General features: G+C 45.1%; 1 protein-coding gene across 2 annotated transcripts in view; it reads right to left on the reverse strand.

Annotated features, from left to right (window-relative positions):
* The window catches only part of GNPTG (N-acetylglucosamine-1-phosphate transferase subunit gamma), a 35,415-nt gene extending 13,687 nt beyond the window's left edge, over positions 1–21,728 (reverse strand). The window contains exons 1-9 of one of the 2 annotated variants that reach the window (XM_085890999.1): positions 21,527–21,727; positions 19,841–19,904; positions 18,957–19,021; positions 13,020–13,074; positions 8,271–8,354; positions 2,208–2,301; positions 572–686; positions 321–403; positions 49–159 (exon numbers count right to left, since the gene is read on the reverse strand). In XM_085890999.1, coding sequence (XP_085747125.1) covers positions 49–159; positions 321–403; positions 572–686; positions 2,208–2,301; positions 8,271–8,354; positions 13,020–13,074; positions 18,957–19,021; positions 19,841–19,904; positions 21,527–21,584 — 729 coding nt within the window. In that variant the 5' untranslated portion in view covers positions 21,585–21,727. Of the gene's footprint in view, positions 1–48; positions 160–320; positions 404–571; positions 687–2,207; positions 2,302–8,270; positions 8,355–13,019; positions 13,075–18,956; positions 19,022–19,840; positions 19,905–21,526 lie in introns of both variants that reach the window. The other variant, XM_085891000.1, reaches the window with a different exon arrangement.
* Between the last annotated feature and the right edge of the window lie 1,013 nt (positions 21,729–22,741).

The raw sequence follows: 22,741 nt of genomic DNA on the forward strand, positions 1-22,741 counted from the left end.
AAGGCTTGTCCTCTATGTAGTTAATGCCAAAGACAGAAGACAGCAAACCTGATTGCAGGTTTCCAGGATGCTGAACTCCACCAGATTGCCACGCTCCACAAGAGGGCGCTTAATTAGTCCCGCACGCTCAAAAAGATCGTCGAGGCTCTTGGTGTAGTTCTGAAATTTTTTAAACATGCAGAGGGCAGACCAATCAAGATATAGTGCATAGGGATTGCAAATAAACCAATTATCTTCCATCATAGTAACAGGCTTAAGCCAGAGGTTGAAGGGAGAGTGGGGTTGGTGGGGGACAGGGGGGGTATGGGAGGGGGAGTTACCTGCTTGTTGATAACTGAATCATACAGTGCCTGCTCCAGCTGATCCCATTCATTGCGCAGAGATTCGCGGAGTGTCGGGTACACTGACAAAATACATAAATAAATCAAATAAATAAATAAATATGTCAAAACAAACATAGAGAGGCAAGAAAAGAGCACCGCCAGATATTTACAATCAATGGCTGATAAAAGGGATGACATGTTTAAGATGAAGAACTGTTTTTAATGGGGTGCGACTGAACAGTACATACCAAGCAGGGCATGAGCATGGCAAACCAGTGGGCTGGAGAATTCCATCGTATAACTGCAAGTCTCGGGTTCAGCCACTCGCAGAAGTCTGTTCGACTCTCCACAAATAAACAACACCTGCAACAGTGGACCTTTTAGTTTGCGATCCTCTGGACACCTTCACCCGTTAAACACACAAATATAGTGAAATGTCAAACAAAAAATTGACTGGAGGAGCATCGCATTGGGGTCGGTGGGCTCACAAGGTATAACGAGAGTGAGAATTGTTTTGCAATACATGTTCCCTCCCGATGTGATATTTTCTAAGTCCAAAAAGGGCATAACTTTGTGGAAAACTGACCAAATGCCCTGAAACTCAAACTTTTTTCTGTACCTTATCATAATGAAGCCATGTACCAAGTTTCAGTTGAGTATGTTGCGGGGTATGGGGAAAAAAAAAAGTGTCTGAAAAACCACAGGTGGGACGGACAGACAGCAAACCTATAGTTCCCTTCTGCCCTAATATTTTAAAGGCAGGATTATTAGTCCCCCCTCCCCCCTCCCCACTCCAGTGAAACCAGGGTGGGGGTGGGGAGACTAATAATGACGGGATGTGTCACATAGGGTGCACTTACAATAGATGCATTCACTGCGCAAGCAGCATGGTCTCCTTCAATCATGAACTAGAGGGTTGGCAGGATCGGTCAGAGATAGCACACCTGCCTCTGAACTGGCTAACCTGGGTGTGTTTCTTGGTCCAACTACAAATTGTGAGTCGCGTGTTTTGCAGGTAGGGCATTGAATTTAGTCCGCCAAAATACGAGTCCAGGACCCTGCCTGCCAACAATGGTTGTTGGTGAACTTAAAGATCCTATGGTTTATTTTGTAAAGAATATGGTGATTGTTACCAAATTCCTATCCTCACCAACATGGTCCTCGATTCAGTAGCACAACTATGCTCCCATCAATGATGCAAGTAGCAGCTAGATACCATATAAGAATGAATGAATGAAGAAGTAACCAGCAAAGTTATTTGAAGCCATACGGCGCAAATTCTGATTGCAAGAAAGTTCTTCGTGTGCACATGCAGATGGAAGTTGCTGGAAGAGGAGGGGGAGATTGGGACCATACTCTGTACAGAGCATTGGTGCTGCTTAAGGCAGTATATATCCTATACAAACACTTCTTATTCTTAAGTATGCAGCGAAACGCTGTGGGGTCGCATCATTGGCTGAGGGCATAGCTGCGCTGCTGATACAATGCCCTCTGAAGGCTAGGGCAGGAATTTGTAATTTCTTCGGGGTGCCGGCGATAGCTCACCGACTCTTTGCGAAGGACACCGTGGGACGTTTAACATCCAGCACTAATGCCGGAAGACGGGACGCCAGTTTAACGTCCGTCCGAGGGACGGCACACACACATTGATGAATCGACTTGCCTGTGAAACACCAGGATGACAGTTTATAATAACTGGGTCGGGATTTAAACCCAGGCTATACAGCTCAGGCGAGTGTTCGTACCTCTTGGCTATCCTACCGATCATACGAACGCAGAAAATAGTTTGAGTGGAATAGGGTGGCAAATCTCGACAACATTTTTACAGCCTGAGTGCAACGAAAACCATGTTGCCCTGTCGAACGATTCAGCTTTCTGACTTACCCGAACTTCCCGGTTCCTCGAGCCGCACGAATCTCCTTCCTTCAACAGCATGGCCATGAACGTGCAATTGGAAATGTCCCAACCCTGCCAAACTCTGGCAGTACAAAATGCAGTACACTCGGTCACCAAGTATTAAATCAGTAACATTTGCCAAATTCAGATTTCAAAATCTAATTTTGAAAACAACATGCATATGACACGTGTCACATGACAAAGGCAAAGCCATGCAATCCAAAGCTTTTGAAAAAGTCCCCAAAGGCTCACGGTGGTGTGGGTCTGCACAGAATTTAGACTGTGTGGAATGGGTCATGGTGGTGTGGGTCGGCCTGTTTGGTGTTCCCATCTGAGCACTCAAATCATGGTGCTGGGATCCAAGTTTCAAATCCAGATTCCTGTGCTTTGTCCATCATTGACCAATATCCTCAATGCTGCTGAACATATTGTTGTGGTTGACGAAATTCGCAAATCACCATTCAGGTCCCGTAGGTGAGATATCTCTGTAAGTATATGTGTAGTTAGCCTAAACCCGTTGTTTAGAGGGAATAAATGTCATTCATTCGGGCTGCGACCCTTTTAGATAGCCGTTTTTCTTTTACTATCTTTATTTTGGACCAACCGCCATTACTACCACCACAACCACCACCAACAGCATCTCGACAACCACAGCCACCTTCTCCAGAACCGCCTTCACAACATCCACCTTCTTCACAACCGCTTTCACACAACAACCACCAACCGCAACGCCGCTTCACAACAACAACAACGACAACAGCCACGACCTTTACCGTCACAACTCGCCCTCGCAACCATCGCATCACCGCCATTCCCGCGCCGCTTGTGGGCACCGATACTGGACTCGTACAGGGCGCGCACCGAGCAGCGGGTGCAAAAACACCAGCCTTTCCGAGAAATCGGATCAAGAATGATTCACGCCCACTTCTGTTCCGTCCTATCAGCGAGTGTGGGGCGATTTGGCCCCGCCTCCAGGCGCGTCGGAGTATAATCGCTATATGCAGATTCGTGGATCAAGAATGATTCACGCCCACTTTTCCTCCGTCCAATGGGGGAGTGTGGCTCCGCCCCCGAGCCGTTCCTGATCCAAAAATCTGCATATGATTTCTCCTGTCGGACTATAAAGCGCCGAGCGTGGGGCGAATTTGGGGGAGTTGGCAGTTGGGAAGAGTTGAAGAGTCGAGGAGAGAAAAGAGTTAAGCAGTTGGGAAGAGTGAAGAAGAGTTGAGAAGAGAAAAGAGTTGGAGAGTTGTGGCGGCGGCGAAATCAGTCGAGAGAGTGTCTTTCGTGGTCCGGAGAGGCTGGAGAAGCCAAGAAGCTTTGTGGAGGTCTGCGCTCGTGTCAGAGTCGGGGAGCTGCGGAGAGGGGAGGCCGGGAACGCGGTCGAGGTCGCGGTGGAGTCGCTCGTCGCGGGACCCAAGCCAGCCAGATATCCTCTTCCCCCCCCCGAGCATCAACAACCCCCTCCTGTTTCCCCCCGCGCTGAGATAGTGTGAGAAGGGGGCCCCGTTCCCACCCCATTCCAGGCAGTGCCAGCGAGGCCCGCGGAGTCGGGGCGCCGCCGCCATTTTGCGGCTCATCACCAGACGGGTAGGCTCGACGCGGTCTCGGCCCCAGGCCCGTCTGCCCCCTTATCGTTGAGGGTGGCTCCTCTTTTTCTTTTGCTTTGGAGTATATGTGTTGTCGGCGCCGTCTGTGAAGTAAAACTGTGTAAGTGTTGCCGTGTGCTCGCATAGTCGGTAGTAGATCTGCATTGTGTTTCTTTTGTTGCAATTGCTTTTGGTGCGTAATTGTTGTTTCTTCTTTTGCTACCTTTGCTTTTGGTGCATAATTGTGGTAATTGTATATGTGTGCTTTCCGTTTGCCGCGGAATAAATGTGCTTTATGTTGAACTGTTTCTCCCGTTTCGCTTCGTCTTTTCTCTAATTGAATCTCCATCTTACTTCACGTAAAGGGTTGGTCATGGGCTAAATACGCCCGATAATTAATCGAACCGTCGAGGTTGACGATAACACCGCTCGGTTATCCCGATAGTACGGAACGGGTCGCTTAAAGTGGCCCGTGTCCGAAGTCGACCTGCGGCGAGGTGCGATCGCCCGGTCTACCCTCCGTGTGGGTACTTAGGTAGGTCGAATTTGGCGAGCAACCCTATCCCACGCGGGGGGCCGATTGGCACGATCGTGGTGAGGCCGAAAGGCCCACCCGTGACTAGTTCCCGGCGTTAGTCCGAGAGGGTCACGACGGGATTGTCCGTCCGGTGGGCGACGTGCCGCGATTCGAGTTACGTGGCCGCTCGCACGCCGGCGGGCGCGAATCCGCAACAATATTATTCCTCCAACTTCCTGTTCGTCCTGCTTTGATTGTTATTCCTTTACCTTCTATTATCCTGCTCTCCCACAAGACTTTTGCATGTTTAAAAAAACAAACCAACAACTTGTTTGAAATAAACTACTGTCATCCTAGAATATATAGTTACCTCCACAACCGAAGGTGGACGGAGGTTATGTTGGCCCCTCTGTATGTCTGTCTGTTTGTCTATCTATCTACTTATCTGTGAGCAGGATATCTTAAAAAGTTTAGAACAGATTCGGACGAAACTTGCTGGACAGGTTGAGCGTGTCATAAGGACAAATTGATTTGATTTTGGTGAAGATCTGCATCCAGATCCAAGAATTTTTTTTTCCGCGATTCTTCACCATTGAGAAATAGGACCACAAATGATATGCAACACGATATCTCAAGTTGTGGACGGGTGATGACAAAACTTGCCTTTGAACTCGTTGGAACTCTTATATGAAATAAGAACATAATGGAAATTAAACTTCATTGCTTTTGTTGTCATTCAAGAACTTCACAATCGATTACTCCTGACGACATTACTCTTTTGGTGTACTCCTGATCATTAACCTCCGCCATCTTCGAAGATGGATGGAGGTTACTGTTTTCACCCGTTTGTTTGTTTGTTTGTGAACAGTATTACGGAAAAACTCCTAGACGGATTTCCACGAAACTTGGTGGGCGGTTAGGTATGGTCCAAGGATCATGCCATTAAATTTTGGACTTGGTCCCCCCCCACCCAAAAAAAAAGAGAATTTTTTTTTTTTGCATTTCTGCATGTTTTAAGTGATTTCCAACCCCCCCCCCCCAAAAAAAAGAGAATTTTTTTTTTGCATTTCTAGATGTTTTAAGTGATTTCCAACCCCCCCAAAAATTGTTACCCCCAAAAAATGTTACCCCCCCAAAAAAATTTAGAGAAAAAAAAATTTTTTTTTTTGCATTTCTACATGTTTTAAGTGATTTCCAACCCACCCCAAAAAAATTTAGGGAAAAATTTTTTTTTTGCATTTCTACATGTTTTAAGTGATTTCCAACCCCCCGCCCCCCCAAAAAAAAATGTAAGAGAAAAAAAAATTTTTTGCAACTTTTTTTTCAACAAAATTTCGATTTCTTTTTTTTTTACATTTCCACATGTTTTAAGTGATTTCCAACCCCCCCCCCCCCCCAAAAAAAAAAAGCAGAAAAGAACTATAACTGTCAGCACTGTTGACATCATATTTAATGAATAAGATATAAGGTTCACTTGAGTGACCCAGCAGTATTGGCGGCGAAGGTTTTACACTCTCCTGAGTGCTCCCCCTCTAGTTTACACTGTTTAGGAGGGCCGAGTTGGCAAAAGCTTCCGATTGGCCAAATTGACGTTCGAGACTTGTCCCGATAATAATGAAGGGGGGGAGGGGAGGGGGAGGGGTCATAGACGGACAATTGGGAAAAGGAAAGTTCTTGATTATTTTCAACTACAAATCAGCTCCTAAACATGGTGGCAACTTGTAAAGTCTTTCTCTAGAATATGTCCCCCGTTCCATCCCTTCCCTCTCTTCAAATGGCACCAGAGCCGACTCCGCTTGTGAGAAGGCTGAATGCATGCAATTCTGTGTTTGCTTCCAAATATTGTGTCGCCAACCACTCACTCTCAGTGTCCATCCTTCCCTGTCGTACCAAACTGCACCTGGACACTATCTTTTGCACCCAAGAAGGTTCTTTCAACCCCTCGACTCTGACTCTGCTACTGGATTGGATGGCATCATCTCACGTATCCTAAACACCTGCTCTGCTGCTCTTGCACATCCTCTCTCTGTTCTCTTCACCCTATAATTTGCCCAAGTTCTTCTTCCCTCTGCTTGGAAATCACCAACATCGCTACACTACATTAAAAAAAAACACAGGTGCAAATACAGATCCCCTTAACTAACGACCTATCATCTTACTTCCAATCATCAGCAAGGTCATGAAATCCTTTCTTGTCTCCAACAGCCTACTCTGATCATCAGTTCCAATTCAGACACAGTCACTCTACCTTAGACATGGTGATCCCACTCTCCCAACAATGGATGGAGACCCTCAATATCAGACATGAGATCAAAGCCGTCTCTCTGGACATATCTCGTGCTTTCGGTGCAGTCTGCCATTCTCCCTTACACTCCAAACTCTCTGCCGATGACATCGAAGGCGAACTCCACACATGGCTCACTAACTTCCTCTACTCTTATCGGCAACACATGGCACTCAATGGAATCTTTTCATCTCCTCTCCCTGTCAAAGCTGGAGTGGCCCAATGCAGTATTTTGGCCAAGTCCTATTCCTGATCTTCATCAATAAACTCTCTGACTCTGAAAAATCCTTTTTGTCGATTTGCTGAGGACTCCACCCTCTGCAGGTGACATCCCTCATGCTTCAGACAGGCAGGCTGGTAGCCTCTTCCCTCTCCTCAGATCTTGGGGACAAAAAAACAAAAAACTACACAAGCTGGTCAAACCCTTAGAATATGTCTTTTAACCCTGACAAATCTCACTCTCATCATCTCTCTCCGAAAGGACAGTTTGGCAAACCCTGCAATCTACTTTATTAACAACCCCCTCAAAGAAGTTCTGTCACCCAAACTCTTGGATTTCACTCTCAGTCATGATCGTTTTTGGGCAAACCACATTTCAAAGTTGGCCTCCACCCACTGGGCATCTGCCGTCATACAAAGTCCGTCTTTGGCACATCTGAACTCCTATCCATCCGCAGCTTCATGGAGTACTGCTTTCCCCTTTGGGCTGCTACCCAGGCCTCACTCCTTGCTCAGCTTGACGCCGTGGAGACCAAGGCCTTCAAAATCAACGGAATCTCCCATGTTGAAGCCGAGTCTGGACTTATCACCTTCCCATCTCAGACAGGTTGGTGGTCTCTGTCTTATACCACCTCCTCTCTGGTATTGCACCCTCTGCTCTTTCCGTGATTTGTCCACGCACACCTCACCTCGAGGTATTTGTACGGCGCACGTGGTCCACCAGCAACCCACTTCCAGTGAAACTCCCAAAATCCTGAATCACTACTCACCTCCACTGATTTGTTCTTCTTTTCCCCCACCTGAGGAACCAACTTCCACATTCTCTTTGATCTCATTCTTCCCTCCAGGTATTCAAAACAGCTGTTCACCACCATCTCAGATCATCCCCCATCCAAAACCATTATCTTTTCTACCCCTGTTAATCCACCGCTTTCCCCCCAATTTTGTTTTCCAGTTTACCCTTCCTGAGAGTTTGCTTCAATATTCACCTTATCCACCATCTGCATAATCCTCAAACCCTGATCCTCCCTTGTTATCTGTCTCCATCTATTTTGTTCCTCAAACCTGATGGTGTGTATATGTGTATATGTGTATATGTGTGTATGTGTGTATGTGTGTATGTGTGTATGTGTGTATGTGTGTATGTGTGTATGTGTGTATGTGTGTGTGTGTGTGTGTGTGTGTGTGTCTGTGTGTGTGTGTGTGTGTGTGTGTGTGTGTGTGTGTGTGTGTGTGTGTGTGTGTGTGTGTGTGTGTGTGTGTGTGTGTCTCTGTTGCATACCAATCCATTCTGTGTTCTAGCTTTTCCATGAGCCTTGACTGGATACAAAAATAAAGAAAAATAAAGTATTCCCAGCAGTGCTTGTCTAAGGTTTTACTACAAAACAAAATCCGAGGCTTAAGTGCCGCGCACCGATATGGGACAGGAAGGTGTACATTACCCAAGGATACCGCTGTATGCATTCCATCTGCTTGTTTGCTCATGCTGCGTGGCATTGTGGAAAGGACACAATTCATACTTGTAACTGTCAAAACAGCAAAAAACAGGAAATTATAACAAAAAAGAATGGTTTAATCACAAAGATTGAACCAAAATTATGATGAACAGAATAAGAAATAGCAATCAGAGATTGCAAGAACCCTAACCCTCGCCAGAACTTTTGTGTGGCGTTTGTGAGTTGGTGTGTTACATAATTAATTGGAGACATAACTAGAACTGCCACTTTATAACTGCTGGCAGTGATGACCGGGTACCAAGATGTTCCGCTTTAATGCAACCCTGCTTTGATTGGACACCTGACCCTGACCAATGACGTTTTTAATAATTATTCAATTGAATTCAGAATGTGATTAAAATAAATTCAATTCAAATCAAATAGAAGACCAAATAGGTACAGTGCTGCAATGGAGTCATCAGAAGGAACCCAAACAAGAAAAAAAGCAAAGATGAAGTCATCAGGAGGAACCTGGATAGGATTCGCCTTTCAGCTGCTACTCCTCTACCCTCAAACCCATCCAGGCACAACCAAGTGAGCCTTGTTGAAAAACAATTTTTTTAAAAAAAATAAAAAACCAAAACAAACCCAGATCTAAAAATTAAATAATTCTGGCTGCCAGACCATGTGTCCGATCAAGTTGAAATTTAAATCATGTATTCCCCATCACCACCAGATCATAATTGTGAACTTTCATGTCCTTTGATTAAGCAGTTTCAGAGAAAACATTTAATATTTTTCTTCAATCCATTATGGCTGCCAAACCTTGTGATCCATGACATCATATGTGAACCCTCATGGATCATACATGTAAAGTTTCACCTCAATCTGTTCAGCCACTTCAGAGAAGATTTTTGAAGGTGTAAAAAAAAAACAACAATATGGCTGCTGAATCATGTGACCGATGACTTCTTAATTTTTTCTGTGGACAATTTTATCCCGAGATGACCCTCAAGAATGTTCATACTGATCAGATGTAGCAAACTACATATGCAATTATGACATCATAATGAAGGCACCTATGACGTCATTAAAAAAATGCTTATTCCCTATGCGGAGTACTTGCTGTGTGCCAAGTTTGAATTTTTTTCTTGGTGCAGTTTCAGAGATACAGAGGTCCAAAGTTTTTCTGTTTTTCCAACATGGCTGCCACACCACATGACCTATGATGTCATAATTATCATTCAATAATTCTACATGAGTAGTCGCACTATGGTGAAAATTGTCTCAATCCACCAAGCAGTTGCGGAGAAAAACATGAAAGTTCTGTGCAGCCAAACAAACAAACAAGAAAAAGATGTGCAGAGCACGATTGTTGCACAATCCACCCCTCCCCCCTCCTCCAAAGGTTGCCATGGATACATCAAATTGTCCATTTCATTAAGATTAAAATTGACAATCTTAATCAAAGCTCAAGTCAATCAGATGAAAATTGATTATTTTTCAGATTGAAATTGATGATTTTAGAAGTTTGACATTGAGCTGACCTGATGACCTCAAAAATAGTTGGTTTCCAAATTCAGTGATGTACTATGCAATTGCTGCTTAATTTACAGGTTGATCGGATGTAAATTGACGATTTCACAGATGAAAAATGATTTTAGATGTTTGCCCTCGAGTTGACCTTTGACCTTTTGATCTCAAAAATAGTTGGTTTAGCAATTCAGTGACGGAATCATGACCCAGCTATAAACTTCACCCCCCTGGTGTTTCTCATGCAGGACGAGACATCAGTGCATGTGCTGTCCCTCGGATGAGGGATGTTAAACATACCATGGTGCCATTCGTGAAGAGAAGGCGAGCTATCGCCGGCACCCCAAGCAAATTAAAAATTCCCGCCACAGTCACAGGCCTGGCCAGCTGGTTCTAGAAAAATGGGCCAGTCTCATTCTCTCCAGTGGACCCCACAAGGTGAGAATCATTGGCACCATCAGAAAATAATGATAAATTAAAAGGGCCGATAATGAATAGACGTCCGCTTTGACTTCGACATTGCATAATGTAGAGATTGACCAAGTCATGCGAAGGTGCATTAAAATAAATAACTCAACACAGATTAAAAACCAGAGTTGGTGTCAAAGCCACCCAATGCTCGCCTGTGTATACATTTATCGTTTTTAAAAGACTAGTCTAATAATATTTTTTTAAAGCATTGCAGTGAAGTCTGATCCAACTAATTTTAAAGCAATATATGTATTTGTATATTGTAATCAGTAAAAAATAGTGTGGTTGATAAAAACAGAAAGGAAAAAAAAATGAAAACATGCACATGACAAAATCTTCTGATGTTGCGGGTTTTCCCGATGACGCGTTCAGGCCAAATCAAGTTGTTGTCGTCGGTCTCCAGTCTATGTTTAGATTCACATTAGGTTTCAAAACTGGTTTTGACTCTTCGTGAATTAAAAACTCACTGTAAAAGTCCTCTTCCTGCAGAAAGTCAATTAATTTTCCTGACTCATTGCAGAGAGGTTATTTTTCTTACTTGGATCGACATCGTTATTTATCTATATGGTATTTATATTTACGTTTATTACGTTGCATTGTTAACCGAAACTTGAAAAACGTAGAATGAGCGAGGTAAACCACAGCTGAGATAGAAAAAGTTCAATCCACACTCCAAGTGTCTTCCCTGATCGCCGCGGCTGTTTGTGTGTTTCCCTGCTTTCTTCAGTGATGAGTTTGCGACCTCAGAATATATTTAGAGAGATATTGATTTGGTAAGAGTACGGTATGAAGAAACAAGAGGTCCACACGAGGAATTCAAAACTCACAGAGGGGCGAACTTTCTTGCTGCAAAAAGGCAACAAAGGCTTTCAGAGGTAGGAAATGCCAATGGCATGGATGGTCGGGGTGTTTCTACTGTTCAGATTAGACTCAAAGCAAGATCGATCACTTTTTGTGGCTAATTTTCAGACGTTTTTGCGCTTGGTTTTTTGTGCAACATTTGCGGCTTATGTGTGTTTAAATTCCAGATTTTTTTTAAATTTAGGGGATGCGGCTTATATAACGATGCGCTCAATGGTCCGAATTTTATGGTACTTGCCTTGCCATGAGAAATGCATCTAAAAGAAAAAGTAATATGTAGTGTTGGGAGTTAGAGTGCGGACAGGAACGGATGGAAAACAGCATCCTGGTTGCCATGGCAACCACTTTAGATGACGAACGTATGTTGCGACACACCGTCTCCAGTCTGTACCTATGTACCAAATATGAAACGTGAAAGTTGAAAACTTTGGGAGTTAGAGTGTGGACAGGAACTGATGGAAAACAGCATCCCAGTTGCCATGGCAACCACTTTAGATGACGAAGGTATGTCACGACACAAAGGCTCCACAGTCTGTACCTATGTACCAAATATGAAACATGAAAGTTGAAAACTTTGGGAGTTAGAGTGCGGACAGGAACGGACGGACAGACAGACAGACGGATGACCGGTATCACATAATACGCCCCGATATATATATATATATATATATATATATATATATATATATATATATATATATATATATATATATATATTGGGCGTATAAAAAAGTGTGGTATATAAAAACATTAGAAAGGAAACTCGAGGGGGAGCACTCGGAAGAGTGCAAAACCTCCGCCGCCGATACTGCTGGATCACTCAAGTGAACCTTTTATCTTATTCATTAAATATGTCAACAGTGCTGACAGTTATAGTTCTTTTCTCCATTTTTTTTTTGGGGGGGGGGGTTGGAAATCACTTAAAACATGTAGAAATGCAAAAAAAACAAATCGAAATTTTGTTGAAAAAAAAGTTGCAAAAATTTTTTTTTTCTCTAACAATTTTTTTGGGGGGTGGAGGTTGGAAATCACAAAACATGTAGTAATGCAAAAAAAAATTTTTTTCTCTAAATTTTTTTTGGGGGGTGGGGGTTGGAAATCACTTACAACATGTAGAAATGCAAAAAAAACCCATTTTTCTCCAAGAATTTTTTTGGGGGGGGGGTGGGGGGTGGAAATCACTTAAAACATAAATGCAAAAAAAAAAAAATTTTTTTTCTCAAACAATTTTTTTTTGGGGGGAGGTGGGGGTTGGAAATCACTTAAAACATGTAGAAATGCAAAAAAAAAAAAATTTTCTCCAACAATTTTTTTTGGGGGTGGGGGTTGGAAATCACGAAAAACATGTAGAAATGCAAAAAAAAAATTTTTTTCTCAAACTATTTTTTTGGGGGGGGGGGGACCAAGTCCAAAATCTAATGGCATGATCCTTGGACCATAACTACCCCCCCCCACCAAGTTTCGTCGAAATCCGTCGGAGTTTTTCCATAATACAAAAAATTTAACATTTTCACGCTCACGCTCACGCCCACGGTATCGCTCGAGCTCTCTGTTCTTCGAACAGGCGAGCTAATAAATCAATAAATTTATGGAGTCAGTGCGATACATAATCATCAATCCATGATGGAACGAAACGATAGTCATTACTATCGTTTCAATGCAGCGACAGCAAGAGGCCTTTGTACTACAGTTGACTCAAGAAATGGCTGATTTGGGAACGGAACAAATAGAGTTCAGATAAGTGGGGAACTATTCAAAAGCCAATCAATTTATCGATATCGGAGTCATTACCCGCCATTGATGTTGTTTACTATGTCTCACGAAGTGAATTCATGAAATAGGAACTGAAGATAAGATTGTTGTGTTTAAAACCAAAATGAACCAACTTACATCCCCATAGTTAGAGTCCAGCATCGCCCAGCCAGTCGAAACAAATGTGGAGGACCTGAAAGCACAAGTGAAATGATCATTCAGTTTTAACCACCATCTTTGCCATCCCACCACACCACGCCTCTCTTCGGACTGAATTTGCCTTCCTCTTGGTAAAACGTGTGTCATGGTTTTTGTTGTTTTGTATGCAGTCACGGCTCGTGGAAGAGCTAGAACACAGAATCAGGAGGAAAAAGAACAAAAGGAATGGCAGAAAGAGTGGGTTGTTTGGGGGGGGGGGGCACCGAAAGCAGAGCCGAGGGAGAATATAGATGGAGACGGACAACCAAGGGATGTGTGGATCGGGGTAGGCGAAGGAGAGAACGCAGGGGGTGGATGAGATGGACACAGAATCAAACTCAGGAAACCTGGAAAACCAGGGTGGGGGGTAGGGGACAGGTGGGAGTAACAGGTGTAAAAACAGATCATGATATTTGTATGGAGGATGATCTGAGATGGTGGTGAACAGCTGTCTTGAAGACCTGGAGGGAAGAATGAGATTGAAGAGGATGTGGAAGTTGATTCAATAGGCGGGAAAAAAAAGAGGAACGAATGAGTGGAGGTGAGCAGTGATCCAGGAAGTTCTTTTCATCAATGAGTAGGTAGCCCATCGGAGAAGATGCCAAGCTGACCGTGGCATTTCACGATACTGGTGTTTGTAGGTTCAAATTCCATCCTGTTATCCTCATAATTCATGGAAAAAGTACATCAATGTCTCCTATGATAAACTTATTCATGTACATATACACCATAGTGTCCTGGTACATCGTTGTCCTGAATGTGATATACGCTCCTCGATGAGCCCCCCACACTGTACAAACACCAAGTCACGAGTATGCTTATCGCTACCAGAATATGACATTCTATAACCAGAGTTGGTGTCAAAGCCACCCAATGCTCGCCTGTTTATACATTTATCGTTTTCAAAAGACTAGTCTAATAATTAATATTTTTTATAAAGCATTGCAGTGAAGTATAATTTTAAAGCAATATATGTATTTGTATATTGTAATCAGTAACAAGAGCGCAAGTGAGCACAATATATGCCGGAACAAGAAGGTATATACAGAATTGTGCCACTACATGGAAAACAGCATCCTGGGTGCCATGGCAACCACTTTAGATGACGAACGTATGTCGCAACACACCGTCTCCACAGTCTGTACCTATGTACCAAATATGAAACGTGAAAGTTGAAAACTTTGGGAGTTAGAGTGCGGACAGGAATGGACGGACGACTGGTATATATACAAGCCTGGTGTTGGCGCAGTGGTTAGGGCAGTGGCTTGGGACCCAAAAGGTCCTGAGTTCAAGCCCCGTTGGGACACTGAATTAATATATGTATGTGTGTGTATATATATATATATATATATATATATATATATATATATATATATATATATATATATATATATATATATATATATATATATATATATATATATATATATATATATATATATATAGCAACCAAGTCGAAAACACCAGGGGGTTGACTCAGCCTGCCATCCTTCTGAGGTCGGCGAAATGAGTACCAGTTGTACTGGGCCCGGTGTATGCCCCGGTTCGAATAGGTGTACCATATCCCTGTGTGTCGTAAGAGGCGACCAGGGTTGTGTCAGGAAGGGCATCCGGCGTAAAAACCGATGCCAAATCATGATGCAAAGAACAAAACGAATTTCCATACCGGATCGGTCGAGGCCCGGGTTACCAACGACCGCCACCGGTACCGGTGGTCAGCAGGGTACCAGTGGAAATTGTGCTACTGCTGGGCGAAGGAGGAGAAGGAGACGGGGAAGGTGAGTCCGGAGGCAGTGGGAGAGGGGGAAGGGTAGAAGTGTGCAGGTGAGAGTTGGAACTCTGAATGTTGGGACGATGACTGGCAAAGGGCGAGAGTTGGCTGATATGATGGAGAGAAGAAAGGTGGACATACTGTGTGTACAAGGGACCAAGTGGATGGGGAGTAAGGCTAGGAGCATTGGAGGTGGTTTCAAACTGTTCTACCATGGTGTGGATGGGAGGATGGGAGGACAAATCCTGAAGGAAGATTATGTCAAGAGGGTATTGGAGGTGAGGAGAGTGTCAGACTGAGTGATGAGTGTGAAGTTGGAAATTGAAGGGGTGATGATTAATGTCATCAGTGCATAAGCCCCACATATGGGGTGTGAGATGGAGTATCTATATATTGATACTGAAGGACCAATTTTGTGCTCCTCCTAGCGGTCGCGTCACGTTTTTCTCAGTACTGTGACCTGGACTGAAATAAATTTCGTACCTGTAACAGTGCATCGCACATTGTGGCAACAGTCAACTTTCAACTCTTAAGCAGAATAAACACTTTTCGTTTTACATTCGTTTACATGGCGACGTATGACGTCACCGCTGAGAGGCGTCAGGACGTCATGACATCATCGGTCATTCGGTGACGTCATTACGTCTGCCGTCGACAGACCATTACCGCTGAGGTGTAATTCCACTCCTCGAAAATAGCGTTTGCAATGTAAAACCCTCTTCTGCACATGCTGAGTTCCTCAGAATGTGAATTTGACGCAAAAAATGTAACAAGAAACATTGTATCTTCTAGATATTAATACTGAAGGACCAATTTTGTGCTCCTCCGAGCGGTCGCGTCACGTGTTTCTCGGTACTGTGACCTGGACTGAAAGAAACTTCGTACCTGTAAGAGTGCATCACACATAATGCCAATATGTCGTCAACCTTCAACTCTGAAGCAGAATAAACACTTTTCGTTGAGATGGGGGTGAGGAGTGAAGAGGGGGGCGGGGGATGAAGAGACGGGGCAGGGAGTGAAGAGGCAGTAGTGGGCAAGGTAAGCAATTGAAAGCGGGAGACGGGGGTAAATGGGGCGGGGGATGAGTGGGCGGGGGCTGGGGTGAATTACGCGGGGTTGAGTGTGAGGGGGTGGACAGAATCAAGAGACAGGGGTCGGGGAGTGAAGAGGCGGGAGCGGGGCCGGGGTAATTAAATTTTTGGGCGGGGGTAAGCAAATTGAAGGCGGGGGGGGGGGATGGGGCAGAGGCAGGGGACGAGTAGGCGGGGGCAAGCACGCCCTGTCCAGTCCATGTCCCTCGAGTGTGGGAAAGCTGGTGAGGGTGGTTGAATGAACGGAATCCATCTGTGACGGGGTTTCGGCTAGTAAAGAAGATTTCTGGAGTGAGTTAGATGAAGTGGTGGAGAGTGTATCCAAGGATGAAAGAGTGGTGATTGGAGCAGATTTCAATGGGCATGTTGGGGAAGGGAATAAAGAGGATGAGGAGGTGATGGGAAGGTACGGTCTCAACAAGAGAAATGTGGAAGGGCAAATGGTGGTAGAATTTTTTAAAAGAATGGAAATGGCAGTGGTAAATACGTATTTCAAGAAGAAGGAGGAACACAGGGTGACATACAAGAGTGGAGGAAAGTGCACACAGGTGGATTACATGTTAAGCAGGAGACGCAACCTGAAAGAGATGAGTGACTGTAAGGTGGTGGCAGGGGAGAGTGTAGCTCGACAGCATCGATTGGTGGTCTGTAGGATGACTTTAGAGGTGCGGTTGAGGAAGAGAGTGAGGGCTGAACCAAGGACCAGATGGTGGAAGCTGAAGGAGGAAGACTGTTGCGTGAAATTTAGGGAGGAGGTGAGACAGGCGTTGGATGGTGGTAAAGATGGGTGGGATGATTGGGCAACGACAGCAGAAGTTGTGAGGGAGATAGCGAGGAAGGTACTTGGTGTGACATCTGGACAGAGGAAGGAAGATAAGGAGACTTGGTGGTGGAATGAGGAAGTAAAGGAAAGTATAAGGAAGAAGGGGGTTGGCGAAAAGGAAGTGGGATAGTCAGAGAGATGAAGAAAGTAGGCAGGAGTACAAGGAGTGGCGGCGAAAGGCAAAGAGAGAGGTGGCAAAGGCCAAGGAAAAGGGATATGACGAGCTGTATGAGAAGTTAGATACAAAAGAAGGGGAAAAGGATTTGTACCGATTGGCAAGACAGAGGGACCGAGCTGGGAAGGATGTGCTGCAGGTTAGGGTGATAAAGGACGCAAATGGGAATGTGCTGACGAACAAGGAGAGTGTGTTGAGAAGGTGGATGGAGTACTTTGAGGAGCTGATGAATGAAGAAATTGAGAGAGAGAGAGAAGGTTGGAAGAGGTGGAGATAGTGAATCTGGAAGTGGGGTGGATCAGTAAGGATGAAGTGAGGACTGCTATGAAGAAGATGAAAAGTGGAAAGGCGGTTGTCCCAGATGACATACCAGTGGAGGCATGGAAGTGTTTAAGAGAGATGGCAGTGAGGTTGTTAACCAGATTGTTTAATAAAATCTTGGAAAGTGAGAGGATGCCGGAGGAGTGGAGATTAAGTGTACTGGTTCCGATTTTCAAGAATAAGGGTGATGTGCAGAGCTGTGGAAATTACAGAGGGATAAAATTGTTCAGCCACACCATGAAGGTGTGGGAGAGTCGTGGAAGCTCGGCTGAGAGGAGAGGTGACGATCTGTGAGCAGCAATATGGGTTTATGCCAGGAAAGAGCACCACTGATGCGATGTTTGCTTTGAGAATGTTGATGGAGAAGTATAGGGAAGGCCAGAAGGAGTTACATTGTGTGTTTGTGGATCTAGACAAAGCTTATGATAGGGTGCCAAGAGAGGAGTTGTGGTATTGTATGAGGAAGTCGGGAGTGGTGGAGAAGTATGTGAGGATCGTGCAGGATATGTATGAGGACAGTGTGATAGCGGTGAGGTGTGCGGTAGGAATGACGGACCGGTTTAAGGTAAAAGTGGGATTGCACCAAGGATCAACGCTGAGCCCTTTCCTATTTGCAATGGTGATGGACAGGTTGACGGACGAGATCAGACTGGAGTCTCCATGGACTATGATGTTCGCGGATGACATCATGATCTGTAGGGAAAGTAGGGAGCAGGCGGAGGCGAGCCTCGAGTGGTGGAGGTACGCACTGGAGAGAAGGGGAATGATAGTCAGTCGGAGTAAGACAGAGTACATGTGCGTAAATGAGAGGGAGGGTGGTGGTATGGTGCGGTTGCAAGGAGTTGAGGTGGGGAAGGTGGATTGGTTTAAATACTTGGGATCAACTGTCCAAAGTAATGGAGAGTGTGGGAGAGAAGTGAAAAAGAGAGTGCAGGCAGGATGGAGTGGGTGGAGAAGAGTTGCAGGAGTGATTTGTGACAGAAGGGTAGCTGCAAGAGTTAAGGGGAAAGTACATAAGACGGTAGTGAGACCAGCTATGTTGTATGGTTTGGAGGCGGTGGCGCTAACAAAAAGACAGAAAGCGGAGCTGGAGGTGGCAGAGTTAAAAATGCTGCGATTCTCGTTGGGAGTGACGAGGATGGATAGGATAAGAAATGAGTATATTAGAGGGACAGCGCAGGTAGGACGGTTTGGAGACAAAGTGAGAGAGGCGAGATTGAGATGGTTTGGACATGTGCTCAGGAGGGAAGCGGAGTATATCGGGAGAAGGATGTTGAAGATGGAGCCGCCAGGCAGGAGGAGAAGAGGAAGGCCAAAGAAGAGGTTCATGGATATGGTGAGGGCGGACATGCGGGTGGTTGGAGTGTCAATGGAAGATGTGGAGGATAGAGCGAAATGGAGACGGTTGATCCGCTGTGGCGACCCCTAACGGGAACAAGCTGATAGAAGATATATATATATATATATATATATATATATATATATATATATATATATATATATATATATATATATATATATATATATATATATATTGTGTATAAAAAATAGTGTGGTAGATAAAAACATTAGAAAGGAGAAAATAACTTGCACCAAAAACTTTAACATTTTCACGCTGACGCTCACGTTCATGCCGGGGGTATCGGTAGAGCTCTCTGTTGTTTGAACAGGTGAGCTAAAAATAAATAAAAAATACCTGAAAGTTCCATTGGCTTCACTTTTGGACTGAGTTTGGACTGATGTGCAAAAAGGTTGTTAAACCTGGAAAGAAATTAAAATTCTAATTAATGTGTCACATGAAACATGCCATTCACCACGTGACGGTATCACACCACGCCATTCACCACGTGACGGTATCACACCACGCCATTCACCACGTGACGGTATCACACCACGCCATTCACCACGTGACGGTATCACACCACGCCATTCACCACGTGACGGTATCACACCACGCCATTCACCACGTGACGGTATCACACCACGCCATTCACCACGTGACGGTATCACACCACGCCATTCACCACGTGACGGTATCACACCACGCCATTCACTACGTGACGGTATCACACCACGCCATTCACCACGTGACGGTATCACACCACGCCATTCACCACGTGACGGTATCACACCACGCCATTCACCACGTGACGGTATCACACCACGCCATTCACCACGTGACGGTATCACACCACGCCATTCACCACGTGACGGTATCACACCACGCCATTCACCACGTGACGGTATCACACCACGCCATTCACCACGTGACGGTATCACACCACGCCATTCACCACGTGACGGTATCACACCACGCCATTCACCACGTGACGGTATCACACCACGCCATTCACCACGTGACGGTATCACACCACGCCATTCACCACGTGACGGTATCACACCACGCCATTCACCACGTGACGGTATCACACCACGCCATTCACCACGTGACGGTATCACACCACGCCATTCACCACGTGACGGTATCACACCACGCCATTCACCACGTGACGGTATCACACCACGCCATTCACCACGTGACGGTATCACACCATGCTGAGGCACAATAAAACTCCTCACCCCATCGTGTTCGGCTCGTCCACAATCCTCATTGGAACAGACTCACAGCCGCCATTTGATAAATCTACAACATGAATGAAGAGAATGAAGAGAATCATGGACAAATCGAAATAAATAAATAAAAATTGGCAAATACTTGAACAACCTGAAATTATTATGTAATCCCAGGGGTGGGTGCTCGTAGTGGTGTGTGTGTGTGTTGGTGGAGGATGTTGGTGGTGGTGGTGGTGCTGGTGAGAGGTGATAATGAGAAGTGGTGGTGCTGGTGAGAGGTGATAGTGAGAGGTGGTGGTGCAGGAGTGGTGGTGGTGTGGTGATGGTGGTGGTGCTGTGATGGTGAGAGGTGATGCAGGAGTGGTGGTGGTGCGGTGATGGTGGTGGTGCTGTGATGGTGGTGTGGTGGTGGTGAGAGGAGGTGGTGCGGGAGTGGTGGTGAGAGGAGGTGGTGTGGTGATGTGATGATGAGAGGTGGTGCGGGAGTGGTGATGGTGGTGGTGAGAGGAGGTGGTGCCATGGTGGTGGTGAGAGGTGGTGTGATGTTGGTAGTTGTGTGATGGTGGTGAGGTAATGGTGGTGGTGAGGTGGTGTGGTGATGGTGAGAGGTGGTGTGGTGATGGTGGTGGTGAGAGGTGGTGTGGTGATGGTGGTGGTGAGAGGTGGTGTGGTGATGGTGGTGGTGATGGTGTGGTGATGGTGGTGGTGGTGGTGAGAGGTGGTGGGGGTGAGAGGAGGTGGTGGTGAGGTGGTGAGAGGAGGTGGTGAGGGGAGGTGGTGTGGTGATGATGGTGGTGAGAGGTGGTGGTGGTGAGAGGAGATGGTGGTGGTGAGGTGGTGGTGTGGTGATGGTGAGAGGTGGTAGTGAGAGGAGGTGGTGTGGTGATGGTGGTGGTTGTGGAGGTGAGAAGTGGTGTGGTGATGGTGAGAGGTGGTAGTGAGAGGAGGTGGTGTGGTGATGGTGGTGGTTGTGGAGGTGAGAAGTGGTGTGGTGATGGTGAGAGGTGGTAGTGAGAGGAGGTGGAGTGGTGATGGTGGTGGTGGTGGTTGTGGTGGTTGTGGAGGTGGTGTGGTGATGGAGGTGGTGGTGAGAGGAGGTGGTGAGGAGGTGGTGGTGGTGAGAGGTGGTGGTTGTGAGAGGAGGTGGTGTGGTAATGGTGGTGGTGAGGTGGTGAGAAGTGGTGTGGTGATGGTGAGAGGTGGTAGTGAGGAGGTGGTGTGGTGATGGTGGTGGTGGTGGTTGTGGAGGTGGTGCCGTGGTGGTGAAGTGGTGGTGGTTGTGGAGGTGGTGTGGTGATGGAGGCGGTGGTGAGAGGAGGTGGTGGTGGTGAGAGGTGGTGGTTGTGAGAGGAGGTGGTGTGGTAATGGTGGTGGTGAGGTGGTGAGAAGTGGTGTGGTGATGGTGAGAGGTGGTAGTGAGAGGAGGTGGTGTGGTGATGGTGGTGGTGGTGGTTGTGGAGGTGGTGCCGTGGTGGTGAAGTGGTGGTGGTGGTGGACATTTTTACGGCAGAGCACAGACTTCACCCAAATAAGTACAAGATATAGTTTATGATTCTCCGCCATGACAAATAAATCAATATCATCAATGTTTATTTCAATACAAGGGAACAAGGCCAAGGCTCGACGATCGCTCAACAAGAAATAAGGAAACAAAACTAAATAAACACTGATTCAATCAATGCCAAAACCCACACAGAGAGACGACGACGATTGAAATCGAAGGGAAAAAACGTCTTGGTTGTTCTCTCATCTTTTTCCTTCACACGGACAGAGATATTCAAACAGGACCCAGTCATGTGTCGCAACAACAAAGTGTGAGAGAAAAAGTACAGCGAACAAATTACATAAACTACAGCAGAATGAATGAAGAATGAATTAATGGTGAATGAATGAAAGAGGAATGAATGAATGATGAATGAATGAATGATGAATTATAATAAAAAAGAATATTCTATCCGCGAACTGAACTCAGCCGATTCGTCAAACTATAGGATTGCCGTCGTGGTTCAAGAACACTACTGTAGGAGAACAAGGGGTAACCTCGATATTCTTTACACAGTATCAAGGTTGCAGGTGGTATAAAAAACATCATGTGAGCACCGATAACGCCATGTTAAAGTCGTAGTAGAAATAAAAAAAAAAATAATGCGAGGTCCAGGTCAACATCTACTGGCATTAAAAAAAAAATTTGTAATAATCGTCGTGTTAAAAAGAGCTATATACTAAACACCTTATTATTATAATTATTATTATATATCGTCGACATCCGTATCTTATTGTTCTCTTATGACGCTGTATGAGGTGGATTGTTATTGGGGTGTATTACATTATAATGTTGCTCGGCTGAAGTTCCATTTCTTATTCATATATAGTTGTATCAATCAAAACTTACCCACTGTTTTTGTCTTTGTAGTGAAAACTCGGAATCTGTGGTTTTATAAAAAAAAACTGGAATATTTAAATTTTTACTGAGGTCATGAGGAGAATGACGTTCTCAAACCAACTTTCGAGTAAGTGCTCTCTCTCAAGGCTAAGCGGCTTAAGCACTCCATTCGAAACCGTTGATATGGAACGGATAGCTCGGCAAGCGCAAGCCGGTTGCTTCGTCACAGAACGCACCCTCACGTCATGGCTTATTAAAATTCCACAGAGAGTTCAGTTTGAGGTTCATAGTGAGAAAAATGAGACTATTTTCTTCGCTCTCTTCATTCCACCTTCACGTCGCAGTTTTGCAACACCACTCAAAGCCGCAGTTACGAGTACCCTTTCAAGGCGGTGTATAGTTACACGCTGTTTGATCATCGTGCTCATTTTAATGACGATCTTTGAAAGGATTTTTTTTCAAATAAAAAGTTACATTAAATCGTGTCACACACTTATATTCAGGTTTTTTTTTTAAAGCCCACT

This window comes from Eptatretus burgeri, chromosome 8, assembly GCF_056783735.1.
Source record: "Eptatretus burgeri isolate ZD-2024b chromosome 8, Ebu_testis_v1, whole genome shotgun sequence".
Classification (NCBI taxonomy): domain Eukaryota; kingdom Metazoa; phylum Chordata; class Myxini; order Myxiniformes; family Myxinidae; genus Eptatretus; species Eptatretus burgeri.